At 41.6% G+C, this 19,176-nt stretch overlaps 1 protein-coding gene across 2 annotated transcripts in view; it reads left to right on the plus strand.

Moving 5' to 3' along the window:
- MYOM1 (myomesin 1) overlaps window positions 1–19,176 on the plus strand; it is a 127,563-nt gene that overhangs the window by 61,070 nt on the left and 47,317 nt on the right. For both annotated transcript variants that reach the window (XM_089678160.1, XM_089678168.1), the window contains 7 exons: window positions 1,380–1,521; window positions 1,794–1,993; window positions 5,545–5,601; window positions 6,556–6,680; window positions 8,735–8,918; window positions 11,973–12,147; window positions 16,878–16,999. In XM_089678160.1, the coding sequence (XP_089534286.1) occupies window positions 1,380–1,521; window positions 1,794–1,993; window positions 5,545–5,601; window positions 6,556–6,680; window positions 8,735–8,918; window positions 11,973–12,147; window positions 16,878–16,999 (1,005 nt within the window). The remainder of the gene's footprint in view (window positions 1–1,379; window positions 1,522–1,793; window positions 1,994–5,544; window positions 5,602–6,555; window positions 6,681–8,734; window positions 8,919–11,972; window positions 12,148–16,877; window positions 17,000–19,176) is intronic.

Here is a 19,176-nt window from a genome sequence, read left to right on the forward strand (position 1 = left end):
CTTTGAGGCCTCCTCCCAGACTCCACACCAGCAGCTCTTCCTCACTCCATCTTCCACCCAACTGCCCTGCTCACCAGGCTCTCTCATATTTAAAGGCTAATCTAGCCACCTTGCCAAGCCTCCTGCCTGCCTCCCCTAATTATGCAGATCAGCCCATCCTCACCCCTGCCTAATTGCTTCTAGAAACGTCTCCAAGTCTCTATAGCAGGGGGAGGTATCAGAAAACTGACCCGTAGAGCCCTCCAGCATTAACCTGAAGTAACCCTGCTGACTCACTCCCAGGCTGACTCATACCCAGGCTTCTAGAAAGCCTCTAACTTTAAAAAAAAAAAAAAAAACTATCTACACTAGAGGGCATTACATGCATATGAAGGTTTGTTGAGGATGTGTATGAAAATTCAGGTTTTATCAGATATAGGTAGTATGGAATTTACTGTACGTCTAATGATATCCGGCTAATCAACAAATGTAAAAACGTACATGTTTATACATGAATATTGCATTGTATGCTAATTGAAGAACTGATCTTTTATATTTGTGCTCTTTTATGACAGATATATATAATGTACCTGTATACTTACAAAGTGAGTGCTGGGCTAACCTGGTAAATAAAGTAATTTTATTCATAGAGGATGTTTCCTTTTCTTTCTGTAAATGTTTCCTTTTCTTTCTGTATGAGGCCCCATTTACACTATGGCATTTTGAATCGCAGGCAGAATCGCTGAGCTTCTTCCCACAATTTCAAAAAGCTTTGCTAAAATAACAAATCGCACAACATCATGTTCAGGTGCCATTCATTTTAATGGCACCTAAAAACACAGTGCTGCTCTGTAGCAATTGACACACGATAAATTGTGGCAAACCACATCACACAAAGCGTGTCGCCCAAAAGAAGCTCAGGAGCTTCTTTTGGGTGACACGCTTCATGCTATGCACTTTGCCACGATTTCAGCACGAATTATCACATGACAATTGCTCCAGAACTGCACTGCATTTTTAAAAAAAAATGAATGGCACCTGAACAAGCTGTCGTGCTATTTGTTATTTTAGCAAAGTGTTTTGAAATTGCGGGCAAAATCACAGTAATTCTATGCGAGATTCAAAACACCATAGTGTAAATGGGGCCAAATTCAAGAGTATTTGACCCACTTATTAGGGTCCCAGAGATCCAGTGAGTTCTTACTGCACAAGAGGAATCTGGTGTTTGGTATCACATAGAAGGAAAGTCTGATAAAATTAGTATGACATTTTTTTTTTATATTGTCATTAATTTGGTAACCAGCCTATCTCTTGTCTTTTTTGATTATACAGAAAATATGTTGGACCTGTTATCAAACCAGTTCAGTATTGTTCTCTTATTTATTTCTATTCTACACTAGATGTTGAGGCAGAAGTATCTGGAGCTCCAGCTGCACCACTGGATGTGGAATGCCTTGATGCTAACAAGGACTATGTGATAATCTCTTGGAAACAGCCGGCAGTAGATGGTGGAAGTTCAATACTGGGATATTTCATTGACAGGTTAATATTACCTATATTTATACACAAGTAAAATTTTGCAGTAGCGGAGATTTAATATGACATTTTGCCTACTTATACAGATGAACTAGCAGATGACCATCTCATATTATTCTAATAACTACTATATAATAGCCCCTTATAACTATGAACCTGCAAAAAAACAAATCTTATTGGCATAAAATTACAATTTATATAAAAATATAATGAAACATCAAATGTTTATTATTATGATTATTACAGTGTAACATTTTATTTTTTCACCCTTCTCCAAGGTGTGAGGTTGGCACAAGCCACTGGACCCAGTGTAATGACACACCCGTAAAGTTTGCCCGCTTCCCAGTGACAGGATTAATTGAAGGACGATCTTACATATTCCGTGTGAGAGCTGTAAATAAGACTGGAATCAGCAGACCTTCCCGAGTGTCAGAGCCAGCAGCAGCTCTGGATCCTGCCGACCGAGCCAGAATCAGAAGTAAGACGTATGCCTGGCTAATAATAACTTACTCAGTCTACTGTGCAAATACTGAAAGTGAAAAATCATGTGTGGTGCACCAATATAACATGTTAAAGATTTGGCCCAGCAGTCAAGAGGAAACACTTAAACAAGGATAAGCTAAGCCTAATAAAAATGTGTGATGATATGAAAATAGTGTGTTAGGAATATCAAGCATGCATTGGATTATATATAGCTTGACAGACAGAAAGAACTCAACCTAAGGACATGAAGTCCAAAATCATCATCAAATATTCCAAAAGATATTAGACCAAGGAAGAGGCAGATGCAGGTGAGTCAATCTAAGGGTGAAAGGGAATGGAAAACCTTGTGATGAAATTTTTAAATTATAGGATGTGGACACTGAACAAATCTCTCAAGATAAAAGGAAATATAAGATGGTAAATAAGTTTGCATAAACGATTAGGCATATGTAAAAGGTGAGATGAATAAGACAAGACAATGGAACAAATGGGATGGTCCATGAAGGATCAGTATGATAAATGGGAGGTACAGGGAAGACAGTGAGAGCAGTAACTGAAAAAAAGAGGCTAACTGAAGGAAAAGGGAAGTCTGAGGACGGACTGAGAAGAAAAGAGTCTTAAACTGAATGAAGAAGGGAGATGATAGATTGATGAGCCAATCACTAGTCTAGTAGTATGCATATACACTATATTGCCAAAAGTATTGGGACACCCCTCCAAATTATTGGATTCAGGTGTTCCAATCACCTCCATAGCCACAGGTGTATAAAATCAAACACCTAGGCATGCAGACTGCTTCTACAAACATTTGTGAAAGAATGGGTTGCTCTCAGGAGCTCAGTGAATTCAAGCGTGGTACCGTGATAGGTTGCCACCTGTGCAAAAAGTCCATCCATGAAATTTCCTCCTTGCTACTAAATATTCCACGGTCAATTATTAGTGGTATTATAACAAAGTGGAAGCAGCTGGGAACAATAGAAACTCAGCTATGAAGTGTTAGGCCACGTAAAATAACAGAGCGACGTCAGCTCATGCTGAAGTGCGCAGTGCGTAGAAGTCACCAACTGTCTGCAGAGTCAATAGCTAAAGACCTCCAAACTTTGTGTGGCCTTCAGATTAGCACAACAGTGCGTTGAGAGCTTCATGGAATGGATTTTAATTTCCGAGCAGCTGCATCCAAGCCTTACACCATCAAGTGCAATGCGAAGCATCCGATGCAGTGGTGTAAAGCATGCCACCACTGGACTCTAGAACAGTGGAGACGTGTTCTCTGGAGTGACGGATCATGCTTCTTTGTCTGGCAATCCGATGGACATGTCTGGGTTTGGCGATTGGCAGGAGAATGGTACTTATCTGACTGCATTGTGCAAAGTCTAAGGTCTGGTGGCGGGGGTATTATGGTGTGGTTTTGTTTTTCAGGGGTTAGGCTTGGCCCCTTAGTTCCAGTGAAAGGAACTCTTAAGTTGTCAGCATACCAAGACCTTTTGGACAATTTCATGCTCCCAACTTTGTGGGAACAGTTTGGGGATGGCCCCTTCCTGTTCCAACATGACTGTGTACCAGTGCACAAAGCAAGGTCCATAAAGACCTGGATGAGTGAGTTCGGGATGGAGGAACTTGACTGGCCTGCACAACCCAACAGAAAATCTTTGGTATGAATTAGAGCGGAGACTGCGAGCCAGGCCTTCTCATCCAACATCAGTGCCTGACCTCACAAATGCACTTCTGGAAGAATGGTCAAACATTCCCATAGACATACCCCTAAACCTTCTGGACAGTCTTCCCAGAAGAGTTGAAGCTGCTATAGCTGCAAAGGGTGGGCCAACTCAACATTGAACCCTACGGACTAAGACTGGGATGCCATTAAAGTTCATGCACATGTAAAGGCAGGCGTCCCAATGCTTTTGGCGATTTAGTCTATATTCAGTATGGGGATGTAACATGTATTTAAAGTGTCCCTGTGCTCAGGCTATGTTATAATTATTTATTTTGTACTATATTAACTAACAATGACAATATTTTTAATGGATGATTTGTATTTATGATCAGAAGAAAACTATTACACACTAATTACATGGATCACCCAAGTCTTTCTAAAGCAATCTCCTTTAAATTTACCAAAATTTTCCAATCAGTGTGTATTCAATTAGGCAGGGTCTTGCACTACATAGTTGTTGGTATATTTAACTACCAGCACTTTTACCCCCTTCCTGCCCAGGCCAATTTTCAGCTTTCAGTGCTCTTGCACTTTGAATGACAATTGCACGGTCATGCAACACCGTACCCATATGAAATTTTTTAGTATTTTTTTTTACACAGATAGAGATTTCTTTTGGTGGTATTTAGTCACCACTGTGTTTTTAATTTTTTGCACTATAAATTAAAAAAGAGTGAAAATTTTGAAAAAGAATGGTTTCTTTGTTTCTATTATAAAATTTTGCAAACAGGTAATTTTTCTCCTTCACTGGTGTACATTGATGAGGCAGCACTGATATTCAGCACTGATGGGCACTGATAGGTAGCACTGATTGGCACTAATAGGTTGCACTGATGAGGCAGAACTGGTGGGCATTGATGAGGAGGCACTGATGATGCTGCACTGATATGTGGCACTGATAAGCAGCAATGATGGGCACTGATAATCAGCAATGATGGGCACTGATAGGAAGCACTGATGGACAATAACTGGCAGCTCTGACTAGTGCCACTAATTGGAGACACTGACTGATGGGCACAGATTGGCAGCACTGCTGGGCAGCCCTGTTGTGAAGTGATGTGCAGCAGTGTTGGACACTGATGGCTAACACTGCTGTGCAGCACTGTTGGGCACTTTTGGGGCTTCACTGATAAGCAGGGCACTGATAATCAGTGCCCTGATTTAAATTATCAGTACAGATGGTTCCTTTGACAGTTGCCGGTTATCGGCAGTACTTTCCTCACGCTGTGAAAGTGTGAGGAAAGTACTGCTGATAACCAGCAAGTACATTTACATGGTGCTCAGCTGTGATTGGAAACAGTTGATCACATGGTAAAAGGCCGCTGTGATTGGCCCTTCACCATTTCATGTGATCAGCTATGTCCAAAGAACACAATGATCACAGACAGCGCCGGGTGTGCGCCGCTGGGAGCGAGCTGGAAGCCCGTTCTGGGAGGACGTGATATGACACCCTCTAAGAACTGGATGACCATGCTGTAGCTTTCATTTGGCTATAGCATGGTAAGGAAGTGGTTAAAGTAGATTTTAAAGCCAAATTGTAACTTGTGTTGTGAGCTTCATTTGCATTGCATTATTCCCTTGGTGGCAATGCATGAACCACAACTGTTCTATTACCTGGCTTTGCAAGCTTACGTTCCTCTCTCTGATAGTATTCATCCAACTGAAATAACACCACAATCAAGTATAGTATATCCAATGAAATCTTCTGCTGCCTGAAGACATCATGCACATACAGTATGGTTAGGTCTTAGAAAGGTTTGTTTTATATTGGCTAGGGTCAATCTTCAGTTAACCTTGTTTCACTAGATAAAATTACGCTTATATCCTAGGTCGTCCTTCTGCTCCATGGACCGGACAGATCATTGTGACTGAGGAAGAACCTACAGGTGAGAATTTTGATTTTCATATAATGCTGACAACTGGAAGTGATATTCCAGAGGGGCATTCGCTACCTTGGAGGCAGCTCACAAATGTGGTCTGCTAACACTGCACACACAGATGCTGTTCTAGTCAGTGGTAGCAATGTATCTCATGTAAGTGGATTTGCCTAGGTTGACATTAATGTTTCTTACCATAATGCAGGGAACACATTAAGGTAAATATAGGTGAGACTTTAGAACCAATGAAATTCTTTCTAGCAGCCTGCAATTTATGTTCTTGCAAAAAAACAAAGTTCAATGATGTTTAATTACTTGTTCGATACTTGATATCCAGGAAATACTAGACCTAACCACTATTTGCATGTAAGCTAGTCACATACATACAACCTATTTCATAAAGAGACAGCACGGAAAAAGCTTCCTGCCTTCAGATCTTGTCTCAATGAAACTTCAGAAAGAGCCATCTGACTGAGTCACTGACCCATTAAGTAGTATGTGTAAATTTCATTATGTGCTATTGAGCTCTGTAAACAGCTGGAATTCTTTTTTTTTTTGCAACTAGAGGTAGGGAGAAATGGGAAAATATATGAAAAGGAGATTGAAGATCCACTGAATGGCTGAAAGGCTTTGCAGTATTTTAGTTTACATACCTGACCATAATAAATAAAAGAATACATGAACAAAACCATTAGACATTTCCTTTAAAAAGTCATAAAAGTGGATAAAAGCTGTCAAGCATTACACATTTGGACACCAATCTATGAATCATTTCCTCTTGCTTTGTATTATATTTACATTGTTTTATTTCCTTTAGTAAAGGAACAATGTAGCTTCATGCAGCTAGCATCACTGCTAGAAATAGAACCCAAGAATTCAGCACTGGTAGGAAAGAGTGCTATCAACATAGTTACTAATTTTTCATTCATTTATGAGTGACTGCTCTGTGTCTGTCATCTGCAGAGGGGGTTATTCCTGGACAACCATCTGATCTCACTGTGACAGAGGCCACTAAAAACTATGTGGTGCTCAGCTGGAAGCCACCTGGTCTACGCGGTCATGAAGGTGTTATGTATTATGTGGAAAAGGTGATATCCCATTGGTACAAATAGTATTACAATCTAGAGTTTGTTTGTTTAACATGTTGCAGTTTAATAAAAATGTAGAAAAATCAACTGCTCAAAAAAATTAAAGGAACACTTTGAAAACACATCAGATCTCAATGGGAAAAAATATCATGCTAGATATCGATACTGATATGGACTGGGTAATGTGTTAGGAATGTAAAGATGCCCCATCGTTTGATGAAAATGAAAATTATCAACCTACAGACTGATATCAAAGACACCCTGAAAACCAAAGTGAAAAAATGATGCAGTAGGCTAGTCCATTTTGCTGACATTTCATTGCAGCAACCCAAAATGGTACTCAGTAGTTTGTATGGCCCCCACGTGCTTGTATGCATGCCTGACAATGTCGGGGCATGCTCCTAATGAGACGATGGATGGTCTCCTGGGGTATTTCCTCCCAGATCTTGACCAGGGCATCACTAAGCTCCTGCACAGTCTAAGGTGCAGCCTGGCGACATTGGATGGACCGAAACATGATATCCCAGAGGTGTTCTATTGGATTTCGGGCAGGTCTGACAATGGGTCCAAGGATTTCATCCCGATACCTAATGGCAGTCAGGGTGCTATTGTCAAGCCTGTAGAGGTCTGTGCATCCCTCCAGGGATATGCCTCCCCAGACCATCACTGACCCACCACCAAAACGGTCTTGCTCTGGCAGTACTCATCCTGTTCCTCTTTGCACAAAGGAGCATATACTGGTCCTGCTGATGGGTTAAGGACCTTCTACAGCCCTGTCCAGCTCTCCTAGAGTAAGTGCTTGTCTCCTGAAATCTCCTCCATGCTATTGTAATCATGCTGGGAGACACAGCAAACTTTCTGGCAATGGCACGTATTGATGTTCCATCCTTGAGGAGTTGGACTGCCTGTGCAACCTCTGTTGGGTTCAGGTGTTGCCTCATGCTACCAGTAGTGACACTGACCCTAGCCAAATGCAAAACTAGTGAAAAAAAAGTCAGAAAAGATGAGAAGGGAAAAAAATGTCAGTTGCCTCCACCTGTAAAACCATTCCTGTTTTAGGGGTCGTCTCATTGTTGCCCATCTAGTGCACCTGTTGTTATTTTCATTAACACCAAAGCAGCTGAAACTGATTAACAACCACCTCTGCTACTTAACTGACCAGATCAATATCCCAGGAGGTTAACTGACTTGATGCTATACTCTGATTAAAAAGCGATCCTTTAATTTTTTTGAGCAGTGTACATTGTACATTGGAGCTGTTTCAAGCAGCACATTATAAAATGTTGTCATTCTTTGCAAAGATAAGAAAATAAGGTTAACACCACCTTTTGGACTCTGTTATATGTTACACCTGCTTCTTTTCTCCTTCGGGCACAGTCACTGTTGGCATTTGCATGGCTGTTCAGGCTTCATTCACTCATAGAGATCAATGAATGAACTACCAGTCCAATCTGCCACCACAGCAGACAGACTTGTAGTTTTCAATGAAACATGAGAGCGGTGATCACCACATTCATAGTCCACTGACATAGTCTAACTGAAAGTCCAGAGTCTGCAGGAGCCCGCGAACCACTGATCACGCTTGCAGTGCTTTGCAGGCTGATTTGCAAAAAAAGTAATAAATGCACAATTTTGTTTTCCTGCAAATAAATGTGCATTGAATATTTTTTGTAAAAAGTGGACTTTAAGGAAATTGGGTTGCAGTTGAAGGAAGAATTCCTTTTCATTTGATCCATTGTTTATAAATGTTTTCCTCTCTTCTGTCCTTAAAATGTGCTAACATGTTTCTGTTCACCTAATTTTCCTTTTTTAATCATTTTTGAATTGGGGTTTAGACAAATTATACCTTCTCACATAAACAGTACCTCCTTGTAACTACAGTTTATGAAACAATGCTTCTTTCCAGTTTACTATTAAAAAAGAAAACATAATGCCCCTTTCCCTCATTTTCTAAAAAAATCCTGTTTCTATGTTATACAGAGATACGTTTACACAGTAATAAGTTAAACGCTTTCAATAAATTACAGCCATTTTAATTATTAATTGCTTTGCAGAGTGTGGCTGGCACAGAGAATTGGCAGAGAGTCAATACCGAGATCCCAGTCAAGTCTCCAAGGTTTGCTCTGTTTGATCTGGCTGAGGGAAAGTCTTACAGCTTCAGAGTGCGATCTTGCAACTCTGCCGGAGTTGGAGAACCCTCAGAGGCTACTGAGGCTACTGTTGTAGGCGACAAACTTGGTAAGTGTTTTTATCACTAGGTTTGAATATGGAATTATTTTGTGCAAGAGCATTATTTTACAATGACAATTTGTCATTCTTGCCTTGTATTAGCAAGAAAGAATAAGTAAACACTTGACCTACAGTCATGGCCAAAAATATTGGCAACCCTGTATTTCTGTCAGATAATGGACCACTTCGCCCAGAAAATTGTTGCAATTACAAATGTTTAGGCATTCTCATGTTTATTTTTTCTGTTGGTGTTGGTATGACACAAAAAGCCAAATCTGACACATTGCATGCAAAACTGCTGTAATGCTCCTGTAATTTGTAATTAAACTCACCTGTATCAAATTATAGAAATCACACTGGCAACTAGTTTAAGTAGTGAAAATTGACTCAACCTTTTTGTTGTGTGTCTCTGTGTGCCACATGGAGCATGGAGAAGAGAAAGAGCAGCAAAGAATTGTCTGAGGATTTGAGAACAAAGATTGTGGAACATCATGGACAATCTCAAGGTTACAAGTCCATCTCCAGAGGTCTTAGTGGTCATGCGTCCACTGTGCACAACATTGTCAAGAGGTTTAGAGCCCTTAGCACTGTAGCTAATCTCCCTGGACTTGGATGAAAGAGAAAAAATGATAAAGAATGCAATGAAGGATTGTTTGAATGATGGCTAAAAATCAATTTCAAGACAAATTCAAGCTGACCTTCAGGCACAGGGTATAGCTGTGTCAGCTCACAGTATACACCACCATCTGCATGAAAAGAGACGCTATGGTAGGAGACCCAGGAGGACCCCACTGCTGACACAGAAAGAGAAAAAAGCCAGTCTGGTGTTTGTTGAAACCTACCTGAGAAAGCCAAAATTGTTTTGGGAGAATGTGGTGTGGACAGATGAAACATATTTACAGCTTTTTGGTAAAGCCCATCATGCTACTGTTTTCAGAAATAGAAATTAGTTCTTTAACCCTTTCGCTGCCAGAGCCGTTTTTGCATTTCTTGGCACACGTTTAAAAAATGATTTTAGGCCTGAAGATTGCACAAAACCCCCAAACATGATATATTTTCTGAAAGCAGATACCCAAGAGAATAAAATAGTGGTAGTTCCAATTTTTTATGTCACACGATATTACAGCAAAGGTCTAGACAACGCAAAATTTCAGTAAGAAACACACTAGTGAATTTTAGAGCAAACAAATGCAATAAATTATCCTAATGTTTGGTAAACTATAAAAGACGAGGTTGTGCCAAGTAAATAGATACCCAACATGTCAAGCCTTAAATTTGCGTGCACCTGTGAAATGGCAAAAAACTTCAGTACCCTATATTTTCTATAGGCTACACTTCAAAAGCCCCTACAGGTCATCAATTTAGTTATGGAGGAGGCTTTTTGCTAGAATTATTGCTCTCACTCCAGCGTCCATGTTGATATGCAAAAGAAAAGAGCAGATGAATGTGTGATAAAAACAACAATACTTTAATGTAGCACACTTACACCGGAGCAACCTGTGAACAGCTCAATAGATCGAGATGGCGTGCAAATACAGCTCTCTCCTGTGAGGATGGATGGACACCCACTGTGAGACCTCAGACAGGAGTCCACTCCTGGGTGTGGACTGTGATCGGCTGTGAGGCACAGACGGGGATCCGCTCATGGATGGATGCCAGCAGCATGTCTACCCAATACTACCGCCAACAGACACAGGTATGACAGGCACCAATGAGTGACAGATGGGCAGGCCGCAATGTGTTTCAGAGGCTCCGCCTCCTTTATCAAGCTGGTCCGCCCAAGGGGAAGAATGAGAATTTATAGGCCGTGCACCAGGCCAAGGAACCAATAAAAAATGGGACAGTGGGTGGGGCTAACCAAACAACACGAACAGCTGAAAAGGCTGAGGGGGAGGATGGTATGTGCTTGGGTGTAACATTATTTTTTTGCAAAAAAACATTTTTTTTTACTTAACTTTTTTTTTTCATCCCATAGGAGACCCAAAAGATGATTTTTAGGTGACAGGTTCTCTGTGCTCACCCTGATGTATTGCTATGCAGATCGCATTGCAATACATCTCTTCTTGGCTATTCTAGCCTGGGAAAGTGACAGCGGTGACCCGGAAGCGACGTCATATATGTTGTTTTCTGGCTCACAGCAAGAAAGGAGGAGAGCAGACGTGTGCACTTGCCATTTCTGCCCCTGGCTCACAGATGGGCAAACAGAGCCCGGAATACATGGAGTATTGCATGTGCGGGGGCGGGTGCATTATCGGGGGCTGTGGAAGCAATTGGGCGGCAGCACAGCTGCCCTACTGCTTCCACCTAAGAAGCAGGAGTCTTGCAACAAAAGGAATGAAGAAAATAATACAGTCCCTACAGTGGTGGAGGTTCACTGATGTTTTGGGGTTGCTTTGCTGCTTTAGGCACTGGATGTTTTGTGACCGTGTACATGGCATTCTGATATCTGAAGACTACCAAAGAATTCTGGGGTGCAATGTAGGGCCCAGTGTCAGAAAGTTGGGTCTCCGTCAGAGGTCATGGGTCTTACAGCAGGATAGTAAGCTAAAGCACCCAGAAATGGTTTAAGACAAAATGCTGGAGAGTACTGTACTGGCCAGTAATGAGTCCAGATCTCAGTCCCATAGAGCACCTGTGGAGAGATCTCAAAGCAGTTGGGAAAATGAATCCTTCCAATCTGAGAGACCTGGAGCAGATGACGAAAGAAGAGTGGTCCAAAATTCCAGTAGGGAGGTGTAAGAAACTCATTGATGGATAAAGGGAGGGATTGATTTCAGTTATTTTTTCCAAGGGGTGTGCTACTAAATATTAAATTGAGGATGGAAATAATTTTGTTGAGTCCATTTTTGCAGTTTTGCGTGGAATGTGTTAGATTTGGCTTTTTGTTTCTCCACTTTTTGTGTCATACCAACACAAACAAAAGAGATAAACATGAGAATGCCTAAACATTTGTAATTGCAACAATTTTCTAGACAACGTGCTGCATTATCTAACAGAAATGCAGGGGTGCCAATATTTTTGTATATGTCTTTTGGATCTTTCACTGATGTATTCATTTTCTAGATATTCCTAAGGCTCCCAGCAATATTGTACCCACAAGAAATACAGACACTTCTGTGGTTGTTACATGGACAGAATCTAAGGATTCCAGAGAGTTGGTGGGATACTACATTGAGGCCAGTATCACAGGATCAGGCATTTGGGAACCATGCAACAACAACCCAGTGAAAGGCACTAGGTAAGATAATACAATATTGTTACTGCTAGACTTTGACTGGTCATATTTGCAGGTCATACCGCTACTCCAAGGATTGAAAACACAATTCAAACAGTGTATGGCATGCAGTACATGTAATTTCAAGCTTAAAGGGGGAGGGGGGCACTGTTCAAGTACACCCCTTCCTATAGTAATGGCACACAATGATTTCACTGTACCTGTACCTCATTGTTTTAGACAGGTAAATATTGTATTCTCGGTTTAGGCAAGCAGGTATAGCTCTCAGCTTCCTTTCACATTTTTGCCTTTCACCTTCTGTGTTGCAAAAATCTTGCTTACAGAGCTCAGATTACAAATTACAAGTTCAAATTTAAATACACAAGTGAGCCATGTCCCATCCTTTATGAGATGGCTCGATCAGATGGGGTCACCCTGAAAGGAAATAACTACTGTTGTGATTTTTTTTCTAGAGAACCCTTAGTGCTTTGGGATTTCTTTGTCATTAAATGTTTATTTTTAAAACAAGGATTGGATATACTGGATATAGTTTACTGGATCAGTTGGGTCAATATCCAATACAGTATTTCATAGGGCAATGGTTAGTGGTGTACATAGCATAGAAATACACTACTCAAAAAATTAAAGGAACACTTTTTAATCAAAGTATAACATTAAGTTAACCTCCTGGGATATTGATCTGGTCAGTTAAGTAGCAGCGGGGGTTGTTATTCAGTTTCAACTGCTTAGGTGTTAAAGAAATTAACAACAGGTGCACTAGATGGGCAACAATAGTTTTACAGGTGGAGGCCACTGATGTTTTTTTCCCTACTCACCTTTTCTGACTGTTTTTCAGTAGTTTTGCATTTGGCTAGAGTCAGTGTCACTACTCGTAGCTTGAAGGGATACCTGGACCCTACAGACTTTGCACAGGCAGTCCAACTCCTCCAGGATGGCACATCAATATGTGCCATTGCCAGAAGGTTTGCTGTGTCTCCCAGCACAGTCTCAAGAGCATGGAGGAGATTCCAGGAGACAGGCAGTTACTCTAGGAGAGCTGGACAGGGCTGTAGAAGGTCCTTAACCCATCAGCAGGACCAGTATCTGCTCCTTTGTGCAAGAGGAACAGGATGAGCACTGCCAGAGCCCTAAAAATTACCTCCATCAGGCCACTGGTGCGAATGTCTCTCACGAAACAATCAGAAACAGACTTCATGAGGGTGGCCTGAGGGCCCGACGTCCTATAGTGGGCCTTGTGCTCACTGCCCGGCACCATAGAGCTTGATTGGTATTGAACACCAGAATTGGCAGGTCCGCCATTGGCACCCTGTGATTTTCACAGATGAGAGCAGGTTCACCCTGAGCACATGCGACAGATGTGAAAGGGTCTGGAGAAGCCGTGGAGAAGGTTATGCTGCCTGTAACATCGTTCAGCATGACCGTTTTGATGGTGGGTCAGTGATGGTCTGGGGAGGCATATCCATGGAGGGACACACAGACCTCTACAGGTTAGACTATGGCACCCTGACTGCCATTAGGTATCGGGATTAAATCCTTGGACCCATTGTCAGACCCTGCGTAGGTGCAGTGGGTCCTGGGTTCCTCCTGGTGCACGAAAATGCCCAGCCTCACTTGGCGAGAGTACGCAGGTAGTTCCTGGAGGATGAAGGAATTTATACCATTGAATGGCCCCCACGCTCACCTGACTTAAATACAATAGAACACCTCTGGGATATCATGTTTCGGTCCATCTGACATTGCCAATTTGCACCTCAGACTGCCCAGGAGCTTAGTGATGCCCTGGTCAAGATCTGGGAGGAAATACCGCAGGACACCATCCGTCGTCTCATTAGGAGCATGCTCGAATGTTGTCAGGCATGCATACAAGCATGTGGGGGCCATACAAACTACTGAGTACCATTTTGAGTTGCTGCAATGACATTTCAGCAAAATGGACTAGCCTGCTGCATCATTTTTTCACTTTGATTTTCAGGGGGTGTCTTTGAATTCAGTCCTCTGTAGGTTGATAATTTTCATTTCCATCAAACGATGGGGCATCCTTACATTCCTAACACATTATGTAGTGCATATCAGTATACAGTAGATATCCAGCATGATATTTTTCCCCATTGAGATATGATGTGTTTTCAAAGTGTTCCTTTATTTTTTTAAGCAGTGCAAATGCTTAATATGCTGTACTCTCTCAAATAATGAAAGACAATAATCAGAATAATTTGTAATCAGCTTTCACACCTTATTGTTCACTTGCACTATTTTGTGACATGAGGGCACTGTGTTTACCTAACCACCTCCTGTCCGGCTGTTGTATATAAACGGCCAGACTGTGGCAGTGCAGGGTCGGGTGGCCGTTTATAAACGGCCTCCCTGCCCCCTGGTTGTGCGCGCTCCCTGGGAGCGCGCAGCACAGTGATCCGGTGCCTTCTGTGTCCTCCGGACATAGTGGAACACCGATCCTCTCTGCAAGGTCCCGATCATGTGATCACTAATTGGCCAATCAGTGATCACATGCAGAGTAGTAAGCAAGATGTCACTTCTGACATCATTGCTTACTACGTGTGAAATCTGTGAATGATCACAGAGGTCACATGGTACAAGGCTATTCACAACAGCCTTGTACCATGTGACCAATCACAGCTCACACAGTAGTTCTCAATGGCTGCAAGAATGCAGCCAGAGAGAAGGAGAAATGATTGCTTTTACAGCCTTTATGGGTGTAAAAAAAAAAACCCACAAGTAGTACAGTGTCACCATGGTGACACTGCACTGCTAAGGTGACAGTATGTAAAAAAAAAAACCCATAAATAATAATAACAAAACAAAAATGTAAAAATAAATATTTAAAAATTCTAATTTTTGGTTATAAACTAATTTGGGTTGTTTTTTTTTACTAAAAAGATAACGGAATAAATTTTGGCGAAGATTTATGATGAAATATTATTTATTGAAAAATTTTATAAGAAAAACACAAAGAGGGTTAGGAACCTAGTTCCACCATCACATGATGTGTTCCACTGTGGAATGCAAAGCGATCACCTAGAATGCAGGGGTAAAAATCCTGAGGGGTAAGTGACTCACAATCGTTCTCCAACTATAGTGTATAATTAAAGAAACACCAGCTTATATGGCAAATGTCACCATGGTATTGGAATTGTGGGCTCCCCATTACAGCCCTCTCTCTAATGCATGCACGATCTCATACAGATGGATACAGTTTCTTTAATTATACGCTATAGCTGGAGAACAATTGTGAGTCACCTGGGATCTTTACTCCCGCATTCTAGTCCTGTAATATAAGAAGTATTATTCTGCCCCCTTCAATGGCCCATTTCTCCTACCTTAGGATCACTCCAGCACTGCAGCCTTTGTCAGTTTATTTAGCAGTCACCACTTTCGGGATTGTTGGACGCCTGTGTTCCCCACACTGTGGGTTCTGTCCTACATCTCCTACATCATTACAGGACTCAGCAGTGACATAGGGGGCAGAGGAAGAAACTACAGGGCACAGCAGGGGGACATAGGCACCCAACACTACTGGAAGTGTTGAATGCTGAGGACACTGATGGAGACTGCAGCACTGAAATGGAGGAAAGGTAGGACATGCAGAGATGTGAATAACAAACCGTTATATTGCTGGACACTTGTATCTTTAATTTTTTATAACCTGACATAATCACTTTAATATGTGTGTAATTAAAAAGAAATACAAAAACATTTATTTTCCCCCCAGCCCGCGCCCCCCACCCTCTCCATCACAACCAACAACGCCACCATCAGTCCCACCCCGCAAGCCAAAGTCCTAGGTGTCACTCTAGACTCCAATCTGTTCTTCCAACCCCATGTCCAATCGCTGGCAAACTCATGCAGGCTCCACTTCCGCAACATCTCCAAAATACGTACGTTCCTAACCCCAGACACTACTAAACAACTCATTCACTCCCTTATTATCTCACGACTCGACTACTGCAACTCCCCCCTCACCGGTTTACCTCATCACAGACTCTCCCCGCTTCAGTATATCCTGAACTCAGCGGCCAGACTCATCCACCTTACCAACCGCTCCGCATCTGCCACCCCCCTCTGTCATTTCCTCCATTGGCTTCCGATTGCCCAACGCATTAAATTCAAACTACTAACATTGACGTACAAAGCCATTCATAATGCTGCCCCAAACTACCTCACTGACCTGGTACTCAAATACCACCCAACCCCTACTCTTCGCTCCTTACAAGATCTCCTACTTTCTAGCTCCCTGGTCTCCTCCTCCCACGCCCGACTGCAGGACTTCTCCACGGCTTCCCCCATCCTCTGAAACTCACTACCCCAATCCATCAGACTGTCACCTACCCTCCTCACCTTTAAGCGCACCCTGAAAACCCATCTCTTCAGGGAAGCCTACCCCGCCCTCACCTAACAGCCGATCTCCTCCACTCCTCCTACCACTCCATCCCCCACAGCCACTTCCTCCTGTACCACTATCCCCTCCCTCCTAGATTGTAAGCTCGAAAAAGCAGGGCCCTCAAACCTCTCGTATATTGTTTTGTTACTGTATTGTCTCATGTACTGTCCCTCACTATATTGTACAGCGCTGAGCAAACTTTTTGGCGCTATATAAACACTGTATAATAATAATAATTAAAATTTTTAGTTTTTACATTAACAACACAACAAATTCCCTGTAATGCTATATATAATTGTATGATTAAAATGAGCATGTTATTTGTTATTATGCACAGATTTATTTGCCATGGCCTTCTCACTGGTGAAAATTACATTTTACGTGTCCGGGCTGTGAATGCAGCAGGACTCAGTGACTACTCCTCTGATTCTGAGGCAATAGAAGTCAAAGCTGCCATTGGTAAGTCACTTCATGACAATTATTTCCTAAAGTGTTTTTCATCTCTTAAGTTTCTATTTACTTTTCTCATTACAATAATTATTTTTTTAATGAATCATTGCTACACTGCTATTGCTTTGCAGTATTACCAACATCACCATTTCAGATACTGATTTCCCACCTGTTATTTTATAATCCTCCATCACAATCCAGTCATTGTTAATCTTTGATGTTACCTCTGTACACATTCCACCACCTTTCCTTGTATTCTACATTACCCACAATGGCAGGACACCATCTCTTCATCTTATGGTATCCATGTTGATGGTAATCCAGGCTTATGGTTCCGTTTTTACACTGCTAACCATCTTGTATTTCTACTTATCCATAATCTTCTCTGTAAGCAGAAGGACGTAGTTGCATGCTCTTAACATTTCTTACTATAGTGCATGAGACAGATCCATATGAACATGTTTGTTATCATGTTCATTTATTTCTTTTGTATTATGTGCTGCATTGAAAACGTATATAAAAAGAACATACGGTACACTGTATCTTCAGTGAACGCACATTTATAACTTTTTCCAATTATTAAATGCCTATTTTAATAGGTTAAAAATTATTGTATTCTGATAGCACCCCCACCTTCTCTTCTCCATAACATAGCAGGAGGTATTCTGTAATCTATAGAGAGAACTGGGTATAGAAGTAGTTGCTAACAGTCAGCGGAGGCAGAGGGCCCAGAAAGTTATCAACTCACCAGTGTTATGTCAGGATCAGGTATCAATATGAATCACAATATCAATCACATTTACATTTATATTATATTATGTTTTGTTGTAGCCCTGATGAAGGGGAAGTTTTTATGGCCCCTAAAGCATGTTGGCTGTTTTTTTAATGTAAACCAATAAATTAATTTTGGACTCATTTATCTCTTGGTTTGACGCTTCTTCCATTGGTGCATTTTTTTTTCTGGTAACATGCTGTTCACCAAAAGGAGGGCAGCCCTGTCTGTTATGAGCAGCCTAGCCTAAGTCAGTGAGCTCCTTGAATGTTTTTGTCCTCTCACTACTTTGTATGAACACATATTAAAGTCCCATCACCTCTTGGATGCTATTTTCTTCCCCAGGTCTTCATTGGCTTTATTACTAAAGGCTACACACTTTCTCCATTGTCCATGTCAAATTAGAATGTCTTAGAAGCTAATAGGTTCTTTGTCATTGGATAATGAAATGGAGGGGGGGGAGGGTAGGTAGACTGGGCTTTCTTCCAAAATCAGGGAAGTTGAGCCTTCAGTAACAATGTAGACCAGGATCAGGGGCACACAAACATTAGGCTTTTTGACCATCATAGTCAATAGCACCCTATGCTACCTACTCTTGAACATAACTTTAAAATGTTGGAAAGGTTCACTTTAAAACAATCCTTTGCATTGTCCACGCACACAATCTCCTTTCCTTCATTCCTGTTTGCTCCATTCAGCTTCTGGGAGCAAAGAAAATACCTGATACTTCCTGCCATGGATAATCTTGTGGCTCACTCTGTGTGATAAATCTCAGCTAATCACCAAGAGCCAGCAATGTTACATAGGAAGAATCCATAACCCTGTGTAAGCTGCAATGTGAGTGACTTGTAGCTCACATAGGATGGTTTTTCATGCTTTCAGCATTTGATTAGAGTAACAGTTGCAGCAGTTGTAGCTGTTCCAGGGGGGCAAAGTTGCCAGTCAAAGGATAGTTGCCTGTGCAGGTACAAAATGTAGAGATGTTTGTCCCCTACACTTGGTCATGTGTTCTGTGATCTCTTCCTGTATTCTAAACCAAGCTAGGTAACTTTCCTGTGTAGCTCTGTAAGACCATTTGCCTGCTAAAATGTGCTTGCCATGATGTGCTAATTAATGCTTAGGGGTAGTCAGAAACGTGGGATTAGGGCCACTACATGGGAACCCTGTCTAATATTTTCACTGGAGCCAACCTCCATATAACTAGCTTTGTCACTGAACCCTGGCCAAATGCCTTATAGCAGTGCAGATTCCACAGTAGTAATGACAAGCATGTAGAGCATGCTTAGATTGATCATGTGTAATACAGTCTTTAAGTGAAATCCTACCATCTCTTATCTCTTTATTGCCACATGTGCTAATTTTGTCCCTTATGTGTCCATGCAGGGATAGGGATAGTTAGTATTTACTAGGTAGG

Source organism: Staurois parvus, unplaced genomic scaffold (assembly GCF_062004578.1).
Source record: "Staurois parvus isolate SC_StPar_1 unplaced genomic scaffold, SC_StPar_1.0 ptg000015l, whole genome shotgun sequence".
NCBI classification, from domain to species: Eukaryota; Metazoa; Chordata; class Amphibia; order Anura; family Ranidae; genus Staurois; species Staurois parvus.